Genomic DNA, 21652 nt, shown 5'->3' with positions numbered 1-21652 from the left:
CTGAACGATACAGTAGATAAAGCACGAAGTTCTGACATAGATTACAAATTTACTCATTAAAAACATCCATGAAATTAACATGTGCCAGTCACTTCATCAGCATAACATTATGAATTAATTAGTAGTGAGAACTAACACTTAGCACTGACTGTAACATGTAAATCAAACCATGGATTTTTTTTTTTTTCCATGTTGGCTAACAGTTTTGGTATTGGCTGTAAACACTTTGAAATACTATAGAATGGCAAACACAGAATTAAACACATCAGATTTCAGGAGGGTTTTTCTTACTTTGTGCTACATCTTTGGCTTCTTGGGTGGTGCAGAATAAACTTAATGTGAATGAAACAATTCCTGTATCAGGATACGCAACAGAAATGACTCATGTATAATTCATGAGAGGTTTTTTTTTTTTTGGTATTTTTTTTTGGCAGACCCATGTTAGTATCTTTCTTGTGCTTTGACCTCTGATTTGGCTGTTATATTTCAGACTGCTGGTGTTCCTTCCCACACGACAGTCTGACAATTTATACATCTCCCGAGTTCTCTAAACTGACTCTTTTAAAAAAATAATTTTTTTTTCCCTGCACCCCTGACTGAAAATCCTACTTTTCACACACCAATATTATCTTAGAATTTATAAATAGCTTCTGGATTCTTATTTCTACTGCAGGGTACCAAAAGTTCTCTTGTACAAGAGATTCATATGAATCACATGATCTGACTGTATCGTGCAGCCATACAGAAAAGAAAGAACAGCTAGTGAAGGAACAACAGATTTATGGTGACCAAAGTGACCCTTGGATATGGGTTGATTATGAATTATGTAATTTTTAATAAATAATTTTTGGTTGTTAACCAGCAAATTGTAGATTTGTTACCAGATGCACAACAGAAGCGTGTATGAAGGTGTTAAGAGCAAAGTAAGTTGCCACTTCTTATATAGAATCTTCCCTGCAAGTCTCCCCACTTTATTTTTAGGATCAGATGTGACTTCCATCCTATGATATCCCCTAGGTGTACAGCTTGTGAGTCTGGGCTATTTTTTTTTTTTTTGGTTAAAAATACATTCTGAATTTTTGTCATTCAAACTAAATGTATTTATGATGTGTCCTTAATGATTCTAAGTTCCCTGTTGAAAAAGACAGAGTAGGCAGCAATCTGCAACACTGGGCATTCGAAAAGCCCTTTTCCAGTAAGTAATATTCTAAAGAATTTTCACCAAGAGGTTCTGGCAGCTTTCTAAGCTGACAGAGTGTTGGCTAATTAGTATTTATGGTTTTGAAAACGCAGAACTTGTTTATTTGATAATTAATCTTTACACAATGTACGAAGGGGATTTTTTCTAGAGCGTGTGCAGCATGTTGAGTGAAGGCATGTCCTTGAAGTTAATTCATCAAGAGAGAGATGGGAGGCTGGTTTTCAATACTTGTAGGCTTTGTTGGGCTTTTATACTACTCAATGCAATTGTCAGGTTTATAATTTGACGCACTTGTAATATAGTGCTATATTCTTGTAATATTTTCTGCATGTGTGTCCTGCAGAAATATTCATCAAATTGTAAAGGCTGGCATTTTCTGGTTCAAGAACATAGTCATTGGGAAGAAAAAAAAAAGAGAATTCTACTTCTTAGTTGCAAACAAATGCATGGTACTTTCAGGGACTGTAACATTAAAATTGAAAGCAACATTTTTGTCAAATTGCCTAGGCCTCTTTTTCAAAGATTTGTATTCTTTGTTAATAAAATACTCCATAATTTATTTCTTTTTTAATGCATTGCCTGGATTTTTAAGTAGCATTGCTTAACTCCCTGTATTACCTAGGAAGAATTTGAAGAAAAATATTATTAAAGCAGGGACAGGGTTTTGGAGGCTGTTGGGTTTTTTTTTTAGGGGTTTTGTTTATTGAAGAAGACGAAATACTACAATGTAATATGTTTATAGCAAATTTCTGTTTTTAATAGAGTTAAAAGAAAGTGGCAAACTTTAACACATGGCAGTCTTCATAATGGATTTCATTTATTTGTGCTCCAAAAGAGAAATTGAATCTCTTGGATCAACAAAATGTTTTGTGGTTTTGTATGCAAGAAGTGTGGAGTCCAGCTGCTGGAATAGCACAGACACTTTGTACACTTCCCAGAAACTTTAAAAAATTATGACGTGATTGTAGGCATTAAAAATCTATAAGAAGTTCAATGTGGGAACTTAAATGTAGGAACTTGATAAATCAGTTGTACTAGGCAGTGCGGTGCACAAATGCCACCATAGTTCTATTGAAGTGTTTCTTTTCTTAAAAAACCCCGTAGTTTGATATAACTAGAAATAAAAATCCAGAGCAGCAATACCTGGTTGCTTTCATTGAGTTTTTTGGTGGTTACATTTCCACTATGTTCATACTAATAGCCTTTATAAATATTTAATCTCTGAACTAGCTGGGGTTATTATTCATCATTTTATATCTATCCAGGACTAGAGGAGAAATGTAGCAATCTGCCTTCTCTTTTACTTTATTTCTTTGCCTAGTTACATGCACGCAATCTTTCTGGACACAAATAGCAAAAGATCTGAGTGGCTAAGATGAACCTGAAATGGATTTTAGGCACCTGCATTTAAAGCTACCATCTACAAAGATACTTAAAAAGTATCTAAGCATCTACAATGATATTTAAGGTCTCTCTTCAGCTGTGGCCTCATTTAAGAAGTGATTTAGCTTTGTTTGGTTTTACGCTGTATGTGCTGAGAATCACCTCAGCCTTCTTGGTGATTAAAACCTCAACTTCCTGTAGAGTGCTGAGGATTTTCGCTACTTTAGTTTCAGTTCCTCCTCAAACTTAAAAGATTGAGTTGGCAGTAGTAGGGAGTGCAAAGCAAACATCTTATTGAGAACGTTCTTATGGGAATAGGGTGTCTTGGGTTTTGGTTCTGTGCTCAAGATTGTGACGATTGTGTCTTTTATTTAAAATCTATTATGAGGTAGTTAATTGGGTACAATTCAGACACAGCTTTAGGGCTGTAGGGAACTCTCATAGGTGTGTGCACTTTGTGATGCCAGGTATCTTTAGTGTTTTTGTAGTTGATTGCTTTCGCTGAAGGATTTAACAATGTTCCCTGCTTTCCAGTAATGTTTAGCTCATACCTCTAAAGCTAATTTATGTTAAGGGAGGCATCAGTCACAGCTCTTCCTTACCATGTTTAAAAATTGAAAGGGAACCTTGTCCAAAAAGGAAGCTGCTCTAGAAAGATTTTCATGAGGAATTTATAGTTCCAAAACATGGGTGGATTGTTCAATGTCTTGGGCTGGAGAAAGGCATCTGAAGATTTAAGGCTTTAAGACTCCTTTCTCTCGGTATTATTTCCTTTTCTGTCCAGCACACTTACTCGTCTGGGTTTTATTCTGAGGTATCTGATTCTGCTCTGGCCTGTCAGCTGGCTTGTGACTCTTCCCCTTAGTTTTGATTTGGTGACTGTGTGTTTGCACAGCACACTCAGAGAACATGAATTCAGTTACCACCCTTCATCTGGTCATGTGACTCACGTCATCATCACCCAGCTTACAAGTCACTGAAACGGATTCTGTTGTTATGAGCAAGTAACAGTATCGAGAAGTTTATGCTTTTGATGCTTAGTGTATTTTTTTAATAGAGTGGCATAACTAAAGTTATATAAAAAGTCTTCATTTGGGGGAAAATAGCATAGAAAGGCTTTTCAGTTTATGTATCAGCATCACTTTTTCTTTAATGTTACTTTCATGGTTCATGTCTCAGGCTTCAGAGGTTCTGTCTCTTTAAAACTGCAGTTAAATGTCACTAGTAGTTATATAGTGCAAGGCTAAGTTAATTAGTGCAATGGCTCTTTTTAACAGGGGTTCCAGTGTCCCTGAAAATGATCGACTGGCTTCCATAGCTGCTGAGTTGCAGTTCAGATCCCTCAGTCGTCACTCCAGTCCCACTGAAGAGCGAGAAGGTGATTGTGACAGTAACAGATTGCAGCCTGGATGTGCAGATGATTTATGTCATTCACATATTTCTCTGTGTTCCCAGTTCTAACCCTTTCCTTTTCACCTTTTCTCATTCAAAATTCTTAGATTTTTAACTTCTAGGCTTGTGTTGTCAGAGTAAGTTCTTCTGTTTCCAAACATGTCCTCTCTTCTCCTGCCTTTCATATTATTTCTAAATTGTACATGAAGGACTTTCCTGGTGTCTTACCAAGTTGCATAATTCAAAATGATATGACTAATGATTGCTGAATTATATACTCCATTCAGTAGTAAATTTCTAAGGGCTGTTAATGTGGTATGAACTGGACCCATCAGGACAGTGAAGAGTTTTCTATCCAGTTCTTTAACTACCACTGCAGTATTCATCTTGCAAAACTTGCTGTTATTTTGAATCTTGGAAGAAAGGACAAGGTGTGTGACTCCATGTCCTGATCAGGGCTCCTCCTCCAGGTTTCCCCAGCCCCTGTATATGTGGTATTGATGACAATGAATACCTTGAAACGTTGATTGTTAAGATAGTGTGTTCTGTACAAATGAAAATGAAGTAAAAAATCCCAAGAGAAGTAGAATTTATGTTGTGATCATCCTGGAAAATGAAGGAGATTTCGAAGGAAGAAGTGCCTTAAAATTTATACTAAGATGTAGGGAGGGACTTTTGCTTATTTTTTAAGCAGATGAAAATATTGTCTGCCTCGTGCTTATTGTGCCTTTCTTATGTATCTGTATGAATGGAAAATTGGCTTAGGTTGGAATGAGTACAGGTCTTTTTTTAAGGAACCTTAGAATACTGTTGTCCTACAGATTTCTTACATAGTTGATTCTGAGTGCCTTGACTTGAAGTGCTTCCCTCAGTTGTGGAAAGAGGCCTCTGCTCCTGTATAAATTAAATCCTATTTCCAAATAGATTTCCTAATTTGTGTTCTAAAGATAGGTCATTTTTTGTTCAAGAGCCTCCATTGCTATATGGTTGCCTCGTATATTTATGGGGTGTATTATTCCTGATATGCAAGATCTCAGCTTCTGCTGAATGTGGTGGTATAATCCCTAATATGAGATAAAGCCATTTTACGCTCACAGTATTATTTCTCTAGAACCATCGTATCCAAAAGGAGATTCAAGTGGCTCGTCCAGGCGGAGCTGGGAGCTCAGAACTTTAATCAACCAGACCAAAGGTAGGTGTGTAGGAATCACTATAATGTCAGGTAATAATAGGTTGAATCGTAATGCTGATTGTGAAGAGGGTTTCACAGCTTTGTACATAGGAAGGAGAAAAAATAAAATCCTGATTGCAGAGGGAAGATACTGCTGACAGAATTGCAGGATGTAGTCACTGATGTAGAAGTAATTAAACTTCATGAAAGTTACTTCTCTTGTCGGTTTCTGAAAGATACTGGCAGTGTTCTAATTTATTATTTATTACTGTAGGAGTTGCAGAAGTTTGCTGTCCCTATCCAGTGCCCAGTTATGAATTGCATGACAGTAGGAATCACTTCCTAAGATCTCTTCCCAGTATTGGGATTTTCTTATTTTGAGTGTCTAAGAGTGATCCTACACTGCTTCCCATATTCAAGGCTATTATGGGGCCCCTTCCTCTGGGTCCTGCTACTTATTTTCGTGAAACTTAAAAGTAACTTGATTACATCAAATTATCTGTACTGTACAGATAAATATATGTAGCTTGCTTGCACATATTCTGCCAGGGTGGAACCTTATTTAACAACAGAAGAAAGTTGTCTGTCACATAGAAACTGATCTCTCATTATGTGGCTCAGAAGGAAGAAGAGCAATTTTTTTCCCTGAAATTTAGGTGGCTTGGTTTTTATTCAGAACATAAACACTGAAGGAATTGAGCTTGTTTAAGCTAGAAAAGAAAAATTAGGGAAGACTTGAAAATTTGTAGAAGACTGCTGCAACAGGAACTGGATTTACTGTCCAGTATGAATAAGACAAAGTTTTTGGTTTAAAACTACAGCAAGGCAGATTCAGTGTAGATGAAGTGGTGTTAACTGTAGGTAGGCAGAAGAATGTATCATTTGGGGGCAGCAGTATCTCCATCGTTTGGAGACTCTTAGAAACAGGTTGGACTGCTGCCTCTCAGCAGTGACAGATGTGTAATTTTTATGCTTTACAAGAAGGTGATATATTAGTGTCATCCTGAGATTTTTTTCTGACCTCACTCACGACGATTCTGTTTCATGATAAGACTTGAAAGCTGGAGCTATTTAATACTTCTAAATTTTTGAAATAACAGATGCTGGAAGAGCCTTCCAAGAAATCTCTCACATCTCTGTAGAGCAAAACCTTACCTGTCTTCAGGTATTTCATACATGTATTTTCCTGGAATCAAGTAAGAGATGATTAGAAAAGTCCTAGTATTCTCATTTTACTTTAGTTTCTTAGGTGATTCATATGTGATAGTTTCATATATGACTGCTGTAATATTTTCTTCTTTTCCTACATCTTAAACTACACACACAAAATAGCTGTATTCTAACTCGGGCCACTTCACATGGTATCAAAAGGAAACAAAATGTAAAAACAGTGAATATTTCTCAATCAGGGAAACTGTTTGTCACTCTTTAGACACCTCTTCCAAGCAAGCACCGATTGAAGCCGTGCAAAAGTCCGTTCAGTTGTTTGAAGAAAGGAGATACAGAGAGATGAGGAGGAAGAACATCATTGGCCAAGTTTGTGACACACCCAAATCTTACGATAACGTCATGCATGTAGGTTTGAGAAAAGTGACTTTCAAATGGCAGAGAGGAAACAAAATCGGTACGTTTGTTATACCTTCCTTTATCAGGCTAAAATACCAAGCTTAGTATTTTTGAAAGAAATCTAAAGGCTATTGAAATCTTGTGTCTCTGCATATGTAATACCAGCTTTACTGAAATCAGATTGTTAAAATACAAAATGCTGTTGCAGCTAGGATTTTTATTTTTTTTATGTAGACCTTCAGTGAAGACTTCACTGGTCAAATGACAAGAAACAAAGGAGGAGAAGCATTGGGTTAGGACAGTTACTTAATGTGACCTTGCGATTTCTGCTTGTGTTTAATCGTATAAAATGTTCTTCATTTGGAAGAACCAAAAATAAGAATGGAAATGAGCACAAACTTTGGACTTTGCTTAATTCACCAATATTGTTGTTTCCCCCATATGATCATTGTTTCTTCTCCTATTTGGGATTGGAGTAATGTTTTTACTTTTAATTGGCTTGAATTCAGTATTGCGTGTTGCAGGTTAAAAGCTACTTGAAATTTTAGTTGATAATAAAGGTAAATCACGTTGGCAAGCGCAGTTTTCAGTGATGCTTTCTTATTAGAGTTGATGCAGATGTTGCTTATTAAATGTAGTGTAATTAATTTTTCTTATTTTTATTTTAATTATGCAGGTGAAGGCCAGTACGGGAAGGTCTATACCTGTATCAGTGTCGACACCGGAGAGCTGATGGCTATGAAGGAAGTGAGTATTCTGTATATAAGAATCACTGCTGCCCTTGGGTTTTTTCCCAAACCAAATGTATGTGACTTAGCAGGCATTAAGGATTTCTGACCCCTGTTGTTAGCTAGCTGGGAAAAGACGGTGTCGTGGTTTGACCCTGGCCGGCAGCCAGGTACCCACACAGCCGCTCTCTCACTCCCCCTTCTCCACTAGACAGGGGGAGAAAATATTTCCAAGGGCTTAAGGTTTGAGATAAGGACAGGGAGATCACTTTCATTTACCGTCCCGGGCAAAACAGACTCGATTTTTTTTGGAAATTAATTACATTTATTAAGAGAACAAATCAGAGAGGAGTAGTGAGAAGTAAGAAAAAAAACAAACAGATCTTAAAAGCAGAGCACCTTCCCCCCATCCCTCCCTTCTTCCCGGGCTGAACATCAATCCCGGTTTCTCCACCTCCTCCCCTCGAGCGGCGCAGGGGGACAGGGAAGGGGGTTTACGGTCAGTTCAGCCGACGTTGGTTCCACCGCTGCTTCTTCACGTGGCGTCCCTGGCGACAAGGAGGCTGGATTAAATGATCTCTGAGGTCCCTTCCAACCCAGGCCATTCTATGATTCTGTGATTCTGCGATCTCTGCAATCACGTACATACAGGGTGTGGAAGAACTGGCAACGCAACGGCTGTGAACAGTTGATGCTCACAGTTGTCTGTAGATATAGAAATGCAATAAGACTGAACAATCCAAATAGTTTAAAAAACAAGTTGCTGTAGAGAAAACAGATCTCTACACCCACACAGCTCTCCTTACTTCTACCCTGAAAATTAAATTTTCTGTACCCACCAGGTTAGTCAACAGTTTTGTGACTCAGCCTAGCACACTTAAAACTACAGAAGCTAAAACAACATCTGATATGACATTTTCTATCTTTTTCTCTAAGAAATGAAGAAAAAAGGAATAAAATATGAAATACTGCAAAGTAAAAATAAAAGTTTGTGTACTCTCCACTAATCAGAAAACTCTTGCAAAAATAATTTAAGATCTCCTAATGGGAATTTGCACATATTAAGTAAGCATTCATTAAGTACATAACATCCCTATGAGATTAGTAAAAAACATTACTCATTTAACATACATCTAAATTGAAAGTTCTAAACTGAAAAGAAAAAGCTTAAGCAACTTAAGGAGGAATAAGTGATAACAGCAGACATGGCTACATGAAGAAACACTTTTTCTTCCCATCTGTAGTGGTTTGACTGTATTTGTTCCATGCTGCACCTTTTTCCTGCAGCTGCCTCATTCTCAGTGAAGAAGTCCCTTAGAATCTCCACTGATGAAGTACTTGGCAGCTAGTCCTTCCTGAATGACAGATCTTGCTGATGTTACTTTCAGATTCTCTTACACTGTTTCTATCTACCACGTTTAAGCTAGAAGGCAAACTTGGAAGCGATATATATGTCCACACGTGTCTGTATTTAGACATTTAAGTAGGAGGATTTTGCTCTTATAAAGTTTATAGTATCCTATTTGCATGGGATTTTCCAAAAATGCTTCGGTGTTCTTTCGTGTTTAAGTTTGAAGATGAGTTGTTTGTTTTTTGTGTTGCTTTTGTTGTTGTTGTTCCTTAATAATTTGAAATAGTGGCAAAATAATGAAAAATCTTTCTTGCAGATAAGATTTCAACCCAATGATCATAAAACCATCAAAGAAACAGCTGATGAACTGAAGATTTTTGAAGGCATCAAACACCCTAATCTTGTTCGTTATTTTGGTGTGGAGCTCCACAGGGTAAGAAAACATAAGTTATTGGGGCCTTTATATATGACAGAGAAAATTTTAAACAGCTTTAGATCTTGGCAGTTTTACTTGAAAACATTCTAGTTTAGAATCAGAGAACCATTCAGGTTGGAAAAGTCCCTTGGGATCATCAAGTCAACCACTAACCCTGCTCTACAAAGCTCACCCCTAAACCATATCCCCGAACACCACATCTAAACAACCTTTAAACACATCCAGGGATGGTAACTCAACCACCTCCCTGGGCAGCCTATTCCAATGTGTTGATGACTCTTTCTGTGAAAAAAATTTTCCTAATGTCCAGTCTAAACCTACCCTGATGCAGTTTGAAGCCATTCCCTCTTGTTCTATCACTAATTACCTGTGAGAAGAGACCAGCACCAGCCTCTCTACAGCATCCTTTCAGGTAATTGTAGAGAGTCATGAGGTCTCCCCTCAGCCTCCTCTTCTTCAAACTAAACAGACCCAGCTCCTTCAGTTTCTCTTTGTAAGATTTATCTTCCAGACCCTTCACCAGCTTCGTTGCCCTCCTCTGCACTCGCTCCGGCAACTCAATATCTCTCTTGTATTGAGGTGCCCAAAACTGGACACAATACTCAAGGTGCGGCCTCACCAGTGCTGAGTACGGGGGAGCAATCACCTCCCTTCTTGTGCTGGTCACACTATTTCTAACACAAGCCAGGATGCCATTGGCTTTCCTGGCCACCTGGGCACACTGCTGGCTCAGTTTAGCCTCTGAATCTCAGTGTGTCTTTTCCTCTGAATGTTGAGGTCTCTGAAACATTGTTTGGAGAAGCGTTCTGGAACTGGCACGTAAACAGACAAAGTTCACAAACAGAGAGAATAATGCTGGAGCTATTCTGTGCTGCTGCTCTAACTGCTCTAAAAACAGGCTGTATAATACACGGCATGTTAACTTTTGCATTTAAGGCCAGAGAGCCTAGAAACCTTTGCTGTTAGTAGCAGAGGTTGTTCAAGTATCCTTTTGGTTCCTGGAAAAATTTTGTGCTGATGTTTAAATCTGGATGCCAGACAAGTAGTTTAAGGAGGGAGATCTTTTGGAATTCAACTGCTAACATCTCTCCAGAAGGAACAATGAGTTTTCTTGCTTGAGCAGCAGAAGTAACGGAGCCTGTTTTTCTTAGGGAGTTGGATTCCAGAGTTGTGTGCCAAGCTGCCCTACTTTTTTTACTCTCTGCTTCCCACGTGCCCTTCCCACCTCCCCATGTGAGTCTCGGGTCTCTCCGGTATCTCTGCCTACTGAGGTGGTCAGAGAACAGGACGCCAGTGTCTGACTGGAAGGTGGTGTGTGGTTTTGACTGATTTGCTCAGTATAAATGGATTCATTTACTGCCCTATTGCTAGCTTAGAGAGGGACAAACGCTGCTTTTTGTCTGCATTTCTTTACTTGGGGACACAGCTTTGGGTGTCTCTGCCACTGAGTCATTGGTTTCTCAGCTAGTTCCAAGAGCTTAGTGTTTTTGCCATCTTTTTGTATTAATTAAGTCTGGCTGGAATTGGAGGCAGAGAAAGGGAACAAGAACCTAACTTTTCCTTTAAGCAAGTTAGAGGTGGCGTGCTTTTTCAAGCCACAGGCAACAACAACAAAAACTTGCCCTCCCCAAGAAATCAACACATGATACTGCAGGAACTGACAGGAAAGAAACCAAAAAACCGCAAGCCCAAAACATTTTACCTTTACTCCAAATATGCAAAGGATCTTTCTGCATTTCTGTGTAATATACCTATGAGATTTCCAAAGTGCTTTTTGGTCTATGCCAAAGTAACATATTTTATACCACCAAATAGTACTGGTTACACACAAATGATGCAGATAGGCACGTAGCAGAGATTGTCCATAGCTGTGCAATAGAATATATTAGGTTGAAACATGCCCAAGAGCATAGAGTTTCTGAAGAAACGATTTATTAGATATTCTGTGGTGAGTTACTTCCATTAAAACATTGCATGGTGCTTCCATTACTTTTTTCACAAACAGTGAAGGATGGAAGGAAAACTTGATCCTAATTCAGTGTTTTAAAAAAAATTAAAATACTAAAATAAAACCAATGAAATCTGATTTGGTTCCCACAACAGGAAGAAATGTACATCTTCATGGAGTACTGTGATGAGGGCACTCTGGAGGAGGTATCCAAACTGGGCCTTCAGGAGCATGTCATTAGGCTCTACTCGAAGCAGATCACAATTGCTATCAATGTACTGCATGAACATGGTATTGTTCATCGAGACATTAAAGGTAATGTTAATCATGAAAGGTAATGCTGTTGTCTCAGTGTTGGGAGGTGAGGGTGGTGGGGAGCAATGGAGGACTTATTTTACATTCAGCACGCATTATCTATACAGCCATTAAGTGTTTAAAGCCTTCCACTCATTTTTCAGTTTTCAGTTTACAAGCTGTTGTCTAGTTTTGTGCTCCTTTTAAGTGCAGAACATAAAAAATGTGCACAGTTGGCATTGCAAACTCATAAATTCTGCACATGATTACATGGTTTTATATAGTTTCTGTAGAGGTTGTTAAGATTGCTGAGGATTCATCCAAACTCAAATTTTGGTCCTTTTATTTCTAGTACTAACATACTGAGTTGCATAATGCTGTTTTTCTCCTTATCTATGCAAGAAATAGCGGTGCTTCCTGGGAGCTGATAAGCAATGTACAGTGTTAGAACTGTTCCTCAGAACTTTTCCTTGTGATTCCTGTTTTCTAGAATAGTTTTAGGATTGGTTGATTAAACTTAGTAATAAAAGCCTTGTTAAAAGAAGATAAAGGGATGTGGTAGAATTACGTATCTAGTGAGTTTTTTGCCAAACATTTATCTACTCATTCCTGGCTCTCAGCTTTTGCTTACAAAACGAGCAGACTGGAACTACAGTAACTGATGGGGGGTTGGTTTTGGCATTTGCTCAAGGCACCCAGTGTCAGTCCGCATTTCACATTCATTTTTCTTTTCCTGCGCCTTCCAAGAACATCCTCCATGTGTAGTTACCTTGTTTTTGTTGGTCTGGCATGTTTTGCTCACCTATGGCAGAAACTTTACACAAGGCAGGGGAAGCAATGCACACTATATGCCCTGTGAATGCTCGTTTGATGACAAGGCAGTGCAACCCAACGATGCTGGGTTTCTATGTCCCTCTTGCTCACAGGGTTTTGAATCACCGCAGCAGTGTAGGAGGTTCCCAGTTGCTCTTGGTCCTTTGGCCTCATGCTTCTCATTTGGGAAAAGAACTATCTACGATCCAGAGGCCTCCCAGCCAGGTAGGCCACTCTTGAGTCAGTTTTGGCTTTTTTATCCTAGAAAATACTTCCCCTCACTCCCATTCCCCAGCAATCTTGCCCTTCCTGGTTCTCCTTCCTGACCAAAGGTGTTCTTTCCAGTTGTGGATTTCCCTCTGTGCTTTTCACAGTGCCCTCCTTGCCCTTTACTCAATCACTCCATATCCAGGTTCTGCTAAGCTGAATTACGCTCTCCTGGAAGCTTGTTGTGGTCAGAATCCAAGGCTGACTGACAGGGATTTCTTTTGTGCCGCTCTACATCATTGTTGATTTCTGGATATGTTTCCACATAGGTCTTCCTCTCATCAGGGAAATGCAGTGAAGTGAGAAGAGCTGTTTAACAGAACGGCAATGCTGTATAATCTAAGGACATTTCTGTTGCAGCAGGTTCCTCATAGCAAATGTTGGGGGTATTCCTTGAGAAGGGGAGCTATGCACAGAGGGTCGCTGCAGACACGTCTGTGTATGGACCTTCCCAGAACTTAATGACAGAATATGAAGAGAGACCACAGAGGCTATTTTTATAAAAGGTTCCTGATGTTCCAGTGGAATTCTCTTGCTCTCTGTCTCCTTTTCTGCTAACGTTGCATCCCCAAGGTTTCAGGCTAACAGCAGTAAGGAAAAATCTGGTTTTACTTTTAGCTCTTATGTATGCAGGTACTCTTATTTTTCTGATAGGGCAGAATGATAATGCATCATTCAGCCTGTTAAAACTGCTTTCCTGTGGAAATCTCACTGTTGGATCATGCTCTCATGGCCAGTTTGGTGAATATCACTGTGGATCTGTTTCTTTCAACAGCAGATAACCAATTCTTAGAGTAATTGTTTACACGTATCCCACAATTGCTGTCTGCAAGTGCTCAAAAATTGAATCTTTTGGTTAGTAGTGTCCACTGGTGTCGCTGCTGTCCTTCAGATGCTCTTACGACAGCCAGTTCCATGAGTGTAAAAGGTGAAGCAAGACATGGCTGCCTTGAACGCTCTTTCAGCCCTTGGCTGTGAGAACAAATTAAAGGGTAGTGTTGGCTGGGTGTTACACTTGGCTGCACTGGTTTTGATTAGTCTGTATCAATGTGTAAATTAGTTGGTCTAGTACGTAGCAGGTGATTGAGTCTTTTGGGATAGTATTTTTTAATCTCCATCCTGGGTATTAGATTTTAGCCCCTGTGGCTAAGCCCAGATCTCTCAGTTATAATTGCTTCATCTTTTGCAAGGAAGGTCTTCTGCTCAGTGATTGAGAAGGATGGAATATTTAATGCTGGAGGGTCTCTGGTTGAGCCCTCTCTTGAAAAAAAGACCAACCTCAGAATCAGATTGAATGTCAAATTAGATCAGCCTGCTCAGAACCTTGTTGAGTTGAATTACGAGTTTCTCCAGGGATGGAGATTTCCCTTTTCTCTGGGCCTCTGTCCCAGTGACTGACCTTATCCCCGTTGTGAAAAACTTTTTCCTGCTACCTCCCTGGAATTTGCAGAGGTTGCTATTTGCGTCTGTTACCCTATACCCTTTCACAGCGTGCCTTTGAGGAAAAAGCCTGTTTCCATCTTCTTGATATCCTCCCATTAAACAGCTGAAAACAGCAATAAATTCTCCTCCCCCACTCTTCCAGCTTCCCTTCTTCAAGCTAAACAAAACCATCTCTCACTTCTCCTTGTACATTGTGTGCACCAGCCCTCTGACGATCTGGTTGCCCTTCTGCTGGATTTGCTCCAATGTCTGTCTCGTCCTGGGCAGCCCAAAACCAAGACACAGCACTCCAAGCATGGTCTCACAAGTGCTGAACTGACAATTAATCACTCAGGTTGGTCATGAGTGGGTTTTCTCTCTGGGAGAGAAGGGCATATCCCTGAAGAGGGCTCGCATTGCATTTTCAGAATGAATACAGAAAACGTAGGGATTGTATCTGAAGCTACAGTAAATCAGAAACCTGTGAATGAGATGCTCAAGGAGGTCTTCATCAAAGTATTAACTTCCATTAGCTTTGTTGTTAGCTCTCTTGAAATTTCTGCTATTTCTGCTTTTATGTCAGGGCAGCAATGGGGAGGGAAGGCCACTGAGCAAGAGACTCAGGAAGCTATGGGCATGTGTCACACTTTCTCAAATAAAAGAGGATGCTGAAGTGGATTTTTTTCAGTGAAGGGTAGCATTTGGCCTGCTTGTTTCTTGAACGAATTTTGGCTGCTGTACTGCTTAAGTACTGACTGAGAAATATCCATGAGCTTAGCCTTTTTGTGGAATTATACCACAGTCTTTAGTGGGGCTTTTGGAACTGCTCCTTGGTCTTATGATATTTACACCAGCACCGCTGGAATACCACACCAGTGCAGTTTTCCCTGCACTTAATACGAGGCTGACTTGGCACAGAGATACAGGGCACCTCAGTTTAAATGCTTTGAGTCATACCTGCTATTTCTTCCAGCGAGGGTACAGCTTTTGACACTTGCTCTTTGCTTGCAGTTTGCCCAGAAGATCTTGTGGTGAAAGCAGCAGCAGGGCTGTGCAGAACTGGGCTACCTTGTGCCTCTGCACATGCAATGAATTGCCTTCATGCAATGAAGATGCTTCTGGTAGTGTCTGCATAGGAGGAGGGAAGGGACAGATGGGTGGGTTGCACCTTTTTGCTGTTCAAAGCCATAGTCTCCAGTTTTATTTTGCTTGCTAACCATGCAAATATGGTAGGAATTTTGTTATGTTCCCATTAGCATTAACTGCCAAAGGTAAAAAGCATCGAGCGCCCGCATAGCGCTGCCCTTGTGTCTCCTGTTCTCTTATGTTCCTGCTGGATTCTATGCAGGCTTCATCTAACAAGGAAATCCCTTTTAAAGACTCCCTCTAGAGTTTGTTCTTCCTCTCTGAAGCAGAGACCAAGCGGCTTACAAAGCAGAGGCTCCAGCAGACAGTGCATCAGTGGAAGCCTTATTCAGCTGACAGAACATGTCAGCAGCGCAAGGTCTGGAAGTGCTGTCACTTTCTTCGTGGTGAAACTCTGGTTAGCTGCTTTGTTCCATTTGACGACTCCAAAGGACAAAGGCTCGCAGGAGCTTTCACAGTAACATTTATGCAACAGTGTCGTTACTTTTTTTTAAAGGGACAAGCTTTAGTTTGAAAGGCTTTTAAGTAGACTCTGTATTCAACTGAACTGTATTAAACCAAACTGCCACAATAGCTTTAGATTCAGTCAGAAGAGAGAGGGTTGCACTTCAGCTCTGCCAGTTTCTACCTGCTGCAGTAGGCAGAAACCACTTTGTAGCCTTCCATGAAATTTGCATGTTGCATTCTGGAGGATTGGGAACCTCCTTCTAAAAGTGTTTGCTAATGATGGCCATTTTTCCTAAGGTCCTTGTGGGCCAAATGCTTCTACTTTGTATATGAAATTCCTTGAAAATCATTAGAAAAGCAAAAGCTACAGGCAATAGTTCAAAGGAAAAGGTTGCCGAGAGAGTAACTGTCACTCTGCTAGTGCGTTGCCTTCATTTAGTGTCCCATCGAACTGCCTTCTTGTACTGCTTTGGTGTGTTTCTAGATTCCCTTTCGTTCAGGGAACTGAGGGATGGTCTAGCCAGTGACTGCAGGGTCACTCTGGACACGTATGTCCCTCTGACGGCAAGCTGCAGAACCCAGCCAGAGAGTTCTGATCTTGAGTATGTGCAGGCACCTCAGTACTGGGAGTGGAAAACTTAGGGACATAATGTGCAGAAGAGTCGTATTCACTGGAAGTTAATTCTGCTTTCAGAACTTGTAAAAGGCTTACAGTAATTAAAGGTTGGAATTTATTTCTATTAATGATTTCTCCCTCGCTTTTATAGTGCAGTTCTGTGCAACACCTCTTGGACTACATAAATCTTGCTTTAGTTATCAAGCATTATTACAGAAGTTAGAGAAGCCCTTTGAGAAATGAGCAGCATTTTGGCATCATTGACGTGCACTGCCTTCTTTTTTGACTTGAACTTTTTGAGGATTCTTTTAACTTTCTATTAAAATCTTGAGGTTGCCCAACTGAGCTAACTAGAAAAAGTCTAGAAACTTTAAGAGAATACAAAGGAGAAGCAGACAAGAATTCCTGCACTGACCTATGTTCAAAGTGGAACAGAAGTGAGAAACTTTTGAGGGTTGTACTCAGCTGAGCCATTTCTGAAAGAATCTTCTGTGTGACAGGGGAAAAGGTTCTGTGTAACAAAGTCCCCAACATTTGCCTCCTAGAGGAGGTGAGCAGTTTGTTTCTGTGCAAACCATTCATCTTTCCTCAAGAGACTGCAGCTGAAGCTGTATTTCTGCCAGGTGACTCTTACAACCAACTTGTGGTTTCCTTGTGATACTTGCAGAATCCAGACTTGGGCCTGACATTTATAGTGAGCTCCTTCTGCTTTGCCCGTTTTCTCTTGGCTGCCAACGCGTGTTTTAGCAGGATGCTGAACGAAAGAAAACCACTGGTTATCAAAAACACTTGGCTTATTTTGCAGTCTTGTGTTGAGCAAGTGACTTGAAGCCAACTGCAGCTTTCCCCTGGAGACTTTCAGCTATGCTAGGGACATTTTTTTCTAGTGTAAGCTGGTGGAGTAGCCAGCTCTTGTAACAGTAGCCCTCCACCAGAAATTCTCAGGAAGTAGAGCACAATAGGAGTGGGCATTTGGTCACATGTGTAATAAAATGCTGTAAGCTCTGTTTTGCAAGGTGGCCATGTAGGCGCAGCTGTGTGGTGTCACTTGACTTGTCTCAGCAGAACTGAGAAAATGGCTGGTGGGAGGAACGCAGCAATGGCCTCTGCCAGGAAGCTCCTCCTTAAGGATGGGTCTTTTTTCGCAGTGTAGTACTTGCAAGGATAAGCACTGGAACCTGTATATTCCTGGAGGAGTAATTTCTCACGACAAGCATGTATGGAAAGCTGATGAGTTTGCCTACCATACTGCTTTGTCTTTTGAACACTTCTTGTTGTCAACTTCCAGTACAATTAATATGAATACAACCACCCCAAAATTCCACTGGCTAATGGTAATGTAGCCTTTGAGGAATGTCTCTAATGCCGTCATATTCCACGCTTGATCCACAGGTCAAGAGCAAAGTGCAAATTCAGCTCTTATCTACTGTCTTAACTTGGAAGAGTATATTGAGAAGCTCCGATTCCTCAACTTGGCACTAGTTTAACAAGTGTTACTGTTTTTTGTTGTGTTTCCTAGGAGCCAACATCTTTCTTACCTCATCTGGACTGATTAAACTGGGAGACTTTGGCTGCTCAGTGAAACTGAAGAACAACACCCAGACGATGCCTGGAGAAGTGAACAGCACTTTGGGGACTGCAGGTGAGGAAGCACGTGCTAGGTACATACTTGTCTAGTTCCCATAAAAGAAGATGCCTCTGCCAAAAGTCTGGGCTAGAGTAAAATAGTATGTTTCAGGGAGACCTGATTTTTAACTTAGCTAGTTAGATGTGCTTTATATCTAGAAGCCCAAACATTGAGAGATAAAATAATTTGTCTCATAACTATAAAGATGCTGGAGCTTTGTTTTTCTCTGCAGCCATACTGAAACATCAGTGTTCTTACTGAACAGCTGCTTAATCTTTTGTTGAAAAATGAAAATAACTGAAAGCATGTACTGTACCTTTTCACTATAATTTTTCAAACTGAAACACTGTTCTGCTGCAAATGACAAAACTTAGCAAGAAAAGCTGAGTGGCGATTCGTTACAGACGAATTAAAAAATATTTAGTTTGCCAAGTTAATGACTCAATGTATACTGTTCCTTCTGCTGTGTGAACTGATGACATCATCTGTGTTGTTTCAAAGCGTACATGGCTCCAGAAGTAATAACCAGAGCCAAAGGAGAAGGGCACGGACGTGCAGCAGACATCTGGAGCCTGGGCTGCGTTGTTATAGAGATGGTCACTGGCAAGGTAGGGATGTTTCATGTCCTGAATGAGTGCACACTGTTCGTAGCAGTTCCTCTGCAAAGTCTGGTCCTGCTCCTAGCAATTTGTAAGACTTAAGTCTGCAAGAACTGGGGGTGTTTTTTAATTAAGCAATTTAAGCACTAAACTGTGCACTTGACAATGCTGTTGCCTGTTGCAGAGGCCTTGGCACGAATATGAGCACAACTTCCAGATCATGTATAAAGTGGGGATGGGTCATAAACCTCCTATTCCGGACAAAGTGAGCCCAGAAGGGAAAGACTTCCTTTGCCACTGCCTGGAAAGTGACCCAAAGATGAGGTGGACGGCCAGCCAGCTCCTCGACCATCCTTTTGTCAAGGTTTGTCTCACAGCTACACTGCAAAGATCATAGATGGGAACTAGAAACAGCATTTAGTCGGCTTCACTGTTTGCAGCTACACCATGGGGCTTTGTGTTGCATTGGGAGGCTGGAATCGAGTTCACGCTGTCCAGAAAACAAGGTTTGGTAACTTCTTAGAGGCACACACATTGTTGCTAGCAAACATTGTGACTAAAAGAATCTCGTGTGTGTGAGAGTGTAGTAGAGGGGCCGAATCACCTCTCTGGACTTGCTGGCTGTGCTTCTCATGCCGCAGCCCGGGATGCGAATGGCTTTCAGGGCTGCGAGTGAGCACCGCCAGGTCACGCTCAGTTTTTCATCCGCCAACACCCCCAGGTCCTTCTCTGCAGGGCTGCTCTTGGTCCTCTCATCACCCAGCCTGTGTTTATGCTTGGGATAATCCATATAAGGGAGAAAGAAGAAAGCTTTGAAGATGTTCAGTGAAGCTGCTGAAGAAATTGTTGTGTTGTCATCTTGCTGCAGCAGGGAGACAATTGAATTTTAATTGCCTTTTGTTCCCTTCACAGGTTTGCACAGATGAAGAATGAAGTTATTCACTCTCTGGCCTTTTTTATTCTGGCAAGATACTTTTTAATCACTACTGTATGTAATATTTACATAAAGACTGTGCTGAGAAACAGTATAAAAGTTGAACTTACGAAGACTGCACAAGTGACAAGCGTCACTTTCTCTGCTGCTCCTATATGTTTTACTTGGCACATGTTGCTCATGTGACAGTGTCTGCAAGTTGGAAGAAGCTGCATGTTTCAGTGAAAGTGCCATTACTACTGTATATGGACCATACCTTTTTTCGTTGTTCTTTCTCCTGTTTCTCATTTGATTGAGAACTGTAATGTTAATTTGTAGTATTTTTGAACTCTTTAGGTTCAGAAAAATGCTGTAGTGTTATCAGGCATTATGGACCTTGTTTTTTAATCTGTTTGTTGAGTGCACTGACTGTGAACTTTTACTGGTTTTTTTTTTTTTGTTCGTTTATTTGTTTTTGGCAAGCTTCAGATTTGTTATGCACAAGGCTGATTAATGAAATTTTAAAAAAAGGGGTTTTTTTCTCAATAAATGGTTTATTTTAGGAGTTTCTGGTGAAGGGTTTTTCTTCTGAAAAGAAGTATGTGGGGTTGTGTCGCATCTTAAACTTATTTTTCCAATGCTTGTTTAAGACTGCTGAGCTAACTTAACCCAAATAAGCTTCTCTTATAGTGCCATGGTCAACGATTTGTCAAGTTCAAGATGTGCAGTGTTAGATCCTTCTTACACAAGTGATGAGAGTGAATTAAGCTCCCCTCATGTGTTGCCTGGTCTAGTCGAGAGGTGGCGTCCCTGCCCATGACAGGGAGGTTGGATCAGATGATCTCTAAGGTCCCTTCCAGCTTAGGCCATTCTATGATTCTATGATTCTTCATCTTCTGAGGAAATAAGATGATGTGCAATTCTGGACACTACCTGTTATATAAAGGATAAAGTCATGGTTGGAAGTAACTTTCTTCTTGGAAGAAGGGCACAGTCTGCATGGCCAAGAGGGGAACCAAGTTAAGATTATTCTTGTGCTCTGTTTGTTTGACTTTTAAAAACTGATTTCTGATCCTGGACTTTGATTATTTTTCCCCATGTCCCTCCCAACTGTCATCAGTCTCAGAAAATGGAGGAAGGTTGGAAGAGGTGAGCAATTAAAAGCAACAGTCTGCAACAAGATCTGTTTAAATTATTTGACTTGCTCTTACAAACAGATGACTTTAGAACTGTTGCTTGTAAGCTTAGTGCAAGTTTACATACTCCTGCTACAGGGTTAGACTTTGCAATGGGCAACTTCTTAAAAAGCAGAGAACTTACTTGCTTTTAATATTTGGCTTTAGAATCAAGTCCTGTCTCTCCTCTTAATCCACAAATCCTTGGTTTGTTACAGGTGTGGGTAGCTTTTAGCAGCTGGGTGAGCTGTTTGAGACGGTATCATGAAATCTTGCATTTACATCTAGAAAAGTATAAGCTCTGCTGGTGACCAGGGCAGTGTATCTAGGCTCTCAAAAAATACAGTGCTGGATTTAAAACCCAATGCCTTTACCTTCTCTTCAGTTCTCTGTTTTCACTTATGCGAGGAGGGGAAGTACATTATCATCCTCAGCACTAGACTGTGAAGGTACCTGAGGCAGAAGTAAGTCCCCTCAGCCTGGTGTGTGCTTCACTTTGCCAGGAGCTGTGCGTGTCCTCCTTTGCCTTGTTTCAGGTGCCTTTGTACACAAAGAGGAACTGCAGACAGCTTTTAGATAATGGATAAAGGTGAAAAGTAAACTGTTACTAGTTTGTTGTTACCGACCGGAAGAATACTCTTTCACTGCAAGGCAGCTTTTTTATACTTTTATTTTTGTATAAACAAACGTTAAGACTACTTTTGTTAAGGCAGTTGTAGAACGTAACAGTTGCTTGTGGGGATGAGGGGCAAACACTGCTTCCTAATGACACATGTCATTCTTTTAATACAGTGAACTGGACTATAGAACTTTGGCAAGTACCATTAACGCTTTCCCCGTTTTGTCAGTGAAGGCTGGAAGGGCCCAGTGGTGCAGTCCTTGTGCGTCGGGACGTCTGGTAGTGCTCAGGAGGACGGATCCAGGAGTGGTGTGCTTGGCCCCAAGCCTGTGCTAAGGGTTGGTCACAGGGAAATGAGTGTGAAATAGCAGACTATTCCAGAAGTATTTACACATTTGGTATTTTCCTCTGGGAGAAGCGGCACTGCAGGCAGTTGGAGCGGAAAGGACCGAGATTCGTAAGGAACATTCAATGTCTCCCTACCAGCATGTTATGTCAGTGTCTCTTTTAAAAAAAAAGGCAAACCTGCCAGTCTCTA

The 21652-nt window shown here is 40.5% G+C and overlaps 1 protein-coding gene across 1 annotated transcript in view; it reads left to right on the top strand.

Moving 5' to 3' along the window:
• Positions 1–19885, top strand: part of MAP3K4 (mitogen-activated protein kinase kinase kinase 4) — a gene marked incomplete at its 5' end in the record, with an annotated part of 51684 nt that extends 31799 nt beyond the window's left edge. Inside the window, 10 exons of the mRNA XM_009866110.1 lie at positions 3862–3962; positions 5088–5168; positions 6580–6771; positions 7390–7460; positions 9109–9225; positions 11332–11491; positions 17701–17823; positions 18310–18416; positions 18592–18771; positions 19320–19885. Of these exons, the coding sequence (XP_009864412.1) occupies positions 3862–3962; positions 5088–5168; positions 6580–6771; positions 7390–7460; positions 9109–9225; positions 11332–11491; positions 17701–17823; positions 18310–18416; positions 18592–18771; positions 19320–19340 (1153 nt within the window). The remainder of the gene's footprint in view (positions 1–3861; positions 3963–5087; positions 5169–6579; positions 6772–7389; positions 7461–9108; positions 9226–11331; positions 11492–17700; positions 17824–18309; positions 18417–18591; positions 18772–19319) is intronic.
• Positions 19886–21652: the final 1767 nt, after the last annotated feature.

The sequence above is a fragment of the Apaloderma vittatum genome, unplaced genomic scaffold (genome assembly GCF_000703405.1).
Source record: "Apaloderma vittatum isolate BGI_N311 unplaced genomic scaffold, ASM70340v1 scaffold983, whole genome shotgun sequence".
Taxonomy (NCBI): Eukaryota; Metazoa; Chordata; class Aves; order Trogoniformes; family Trogonidae; genus Apaloderma; species Apaloderma vittatum.
Note: the sequence above shows the minus strand (reverse complement) of the source record. Positions and strands in the feature narration are given on the sequence as shown.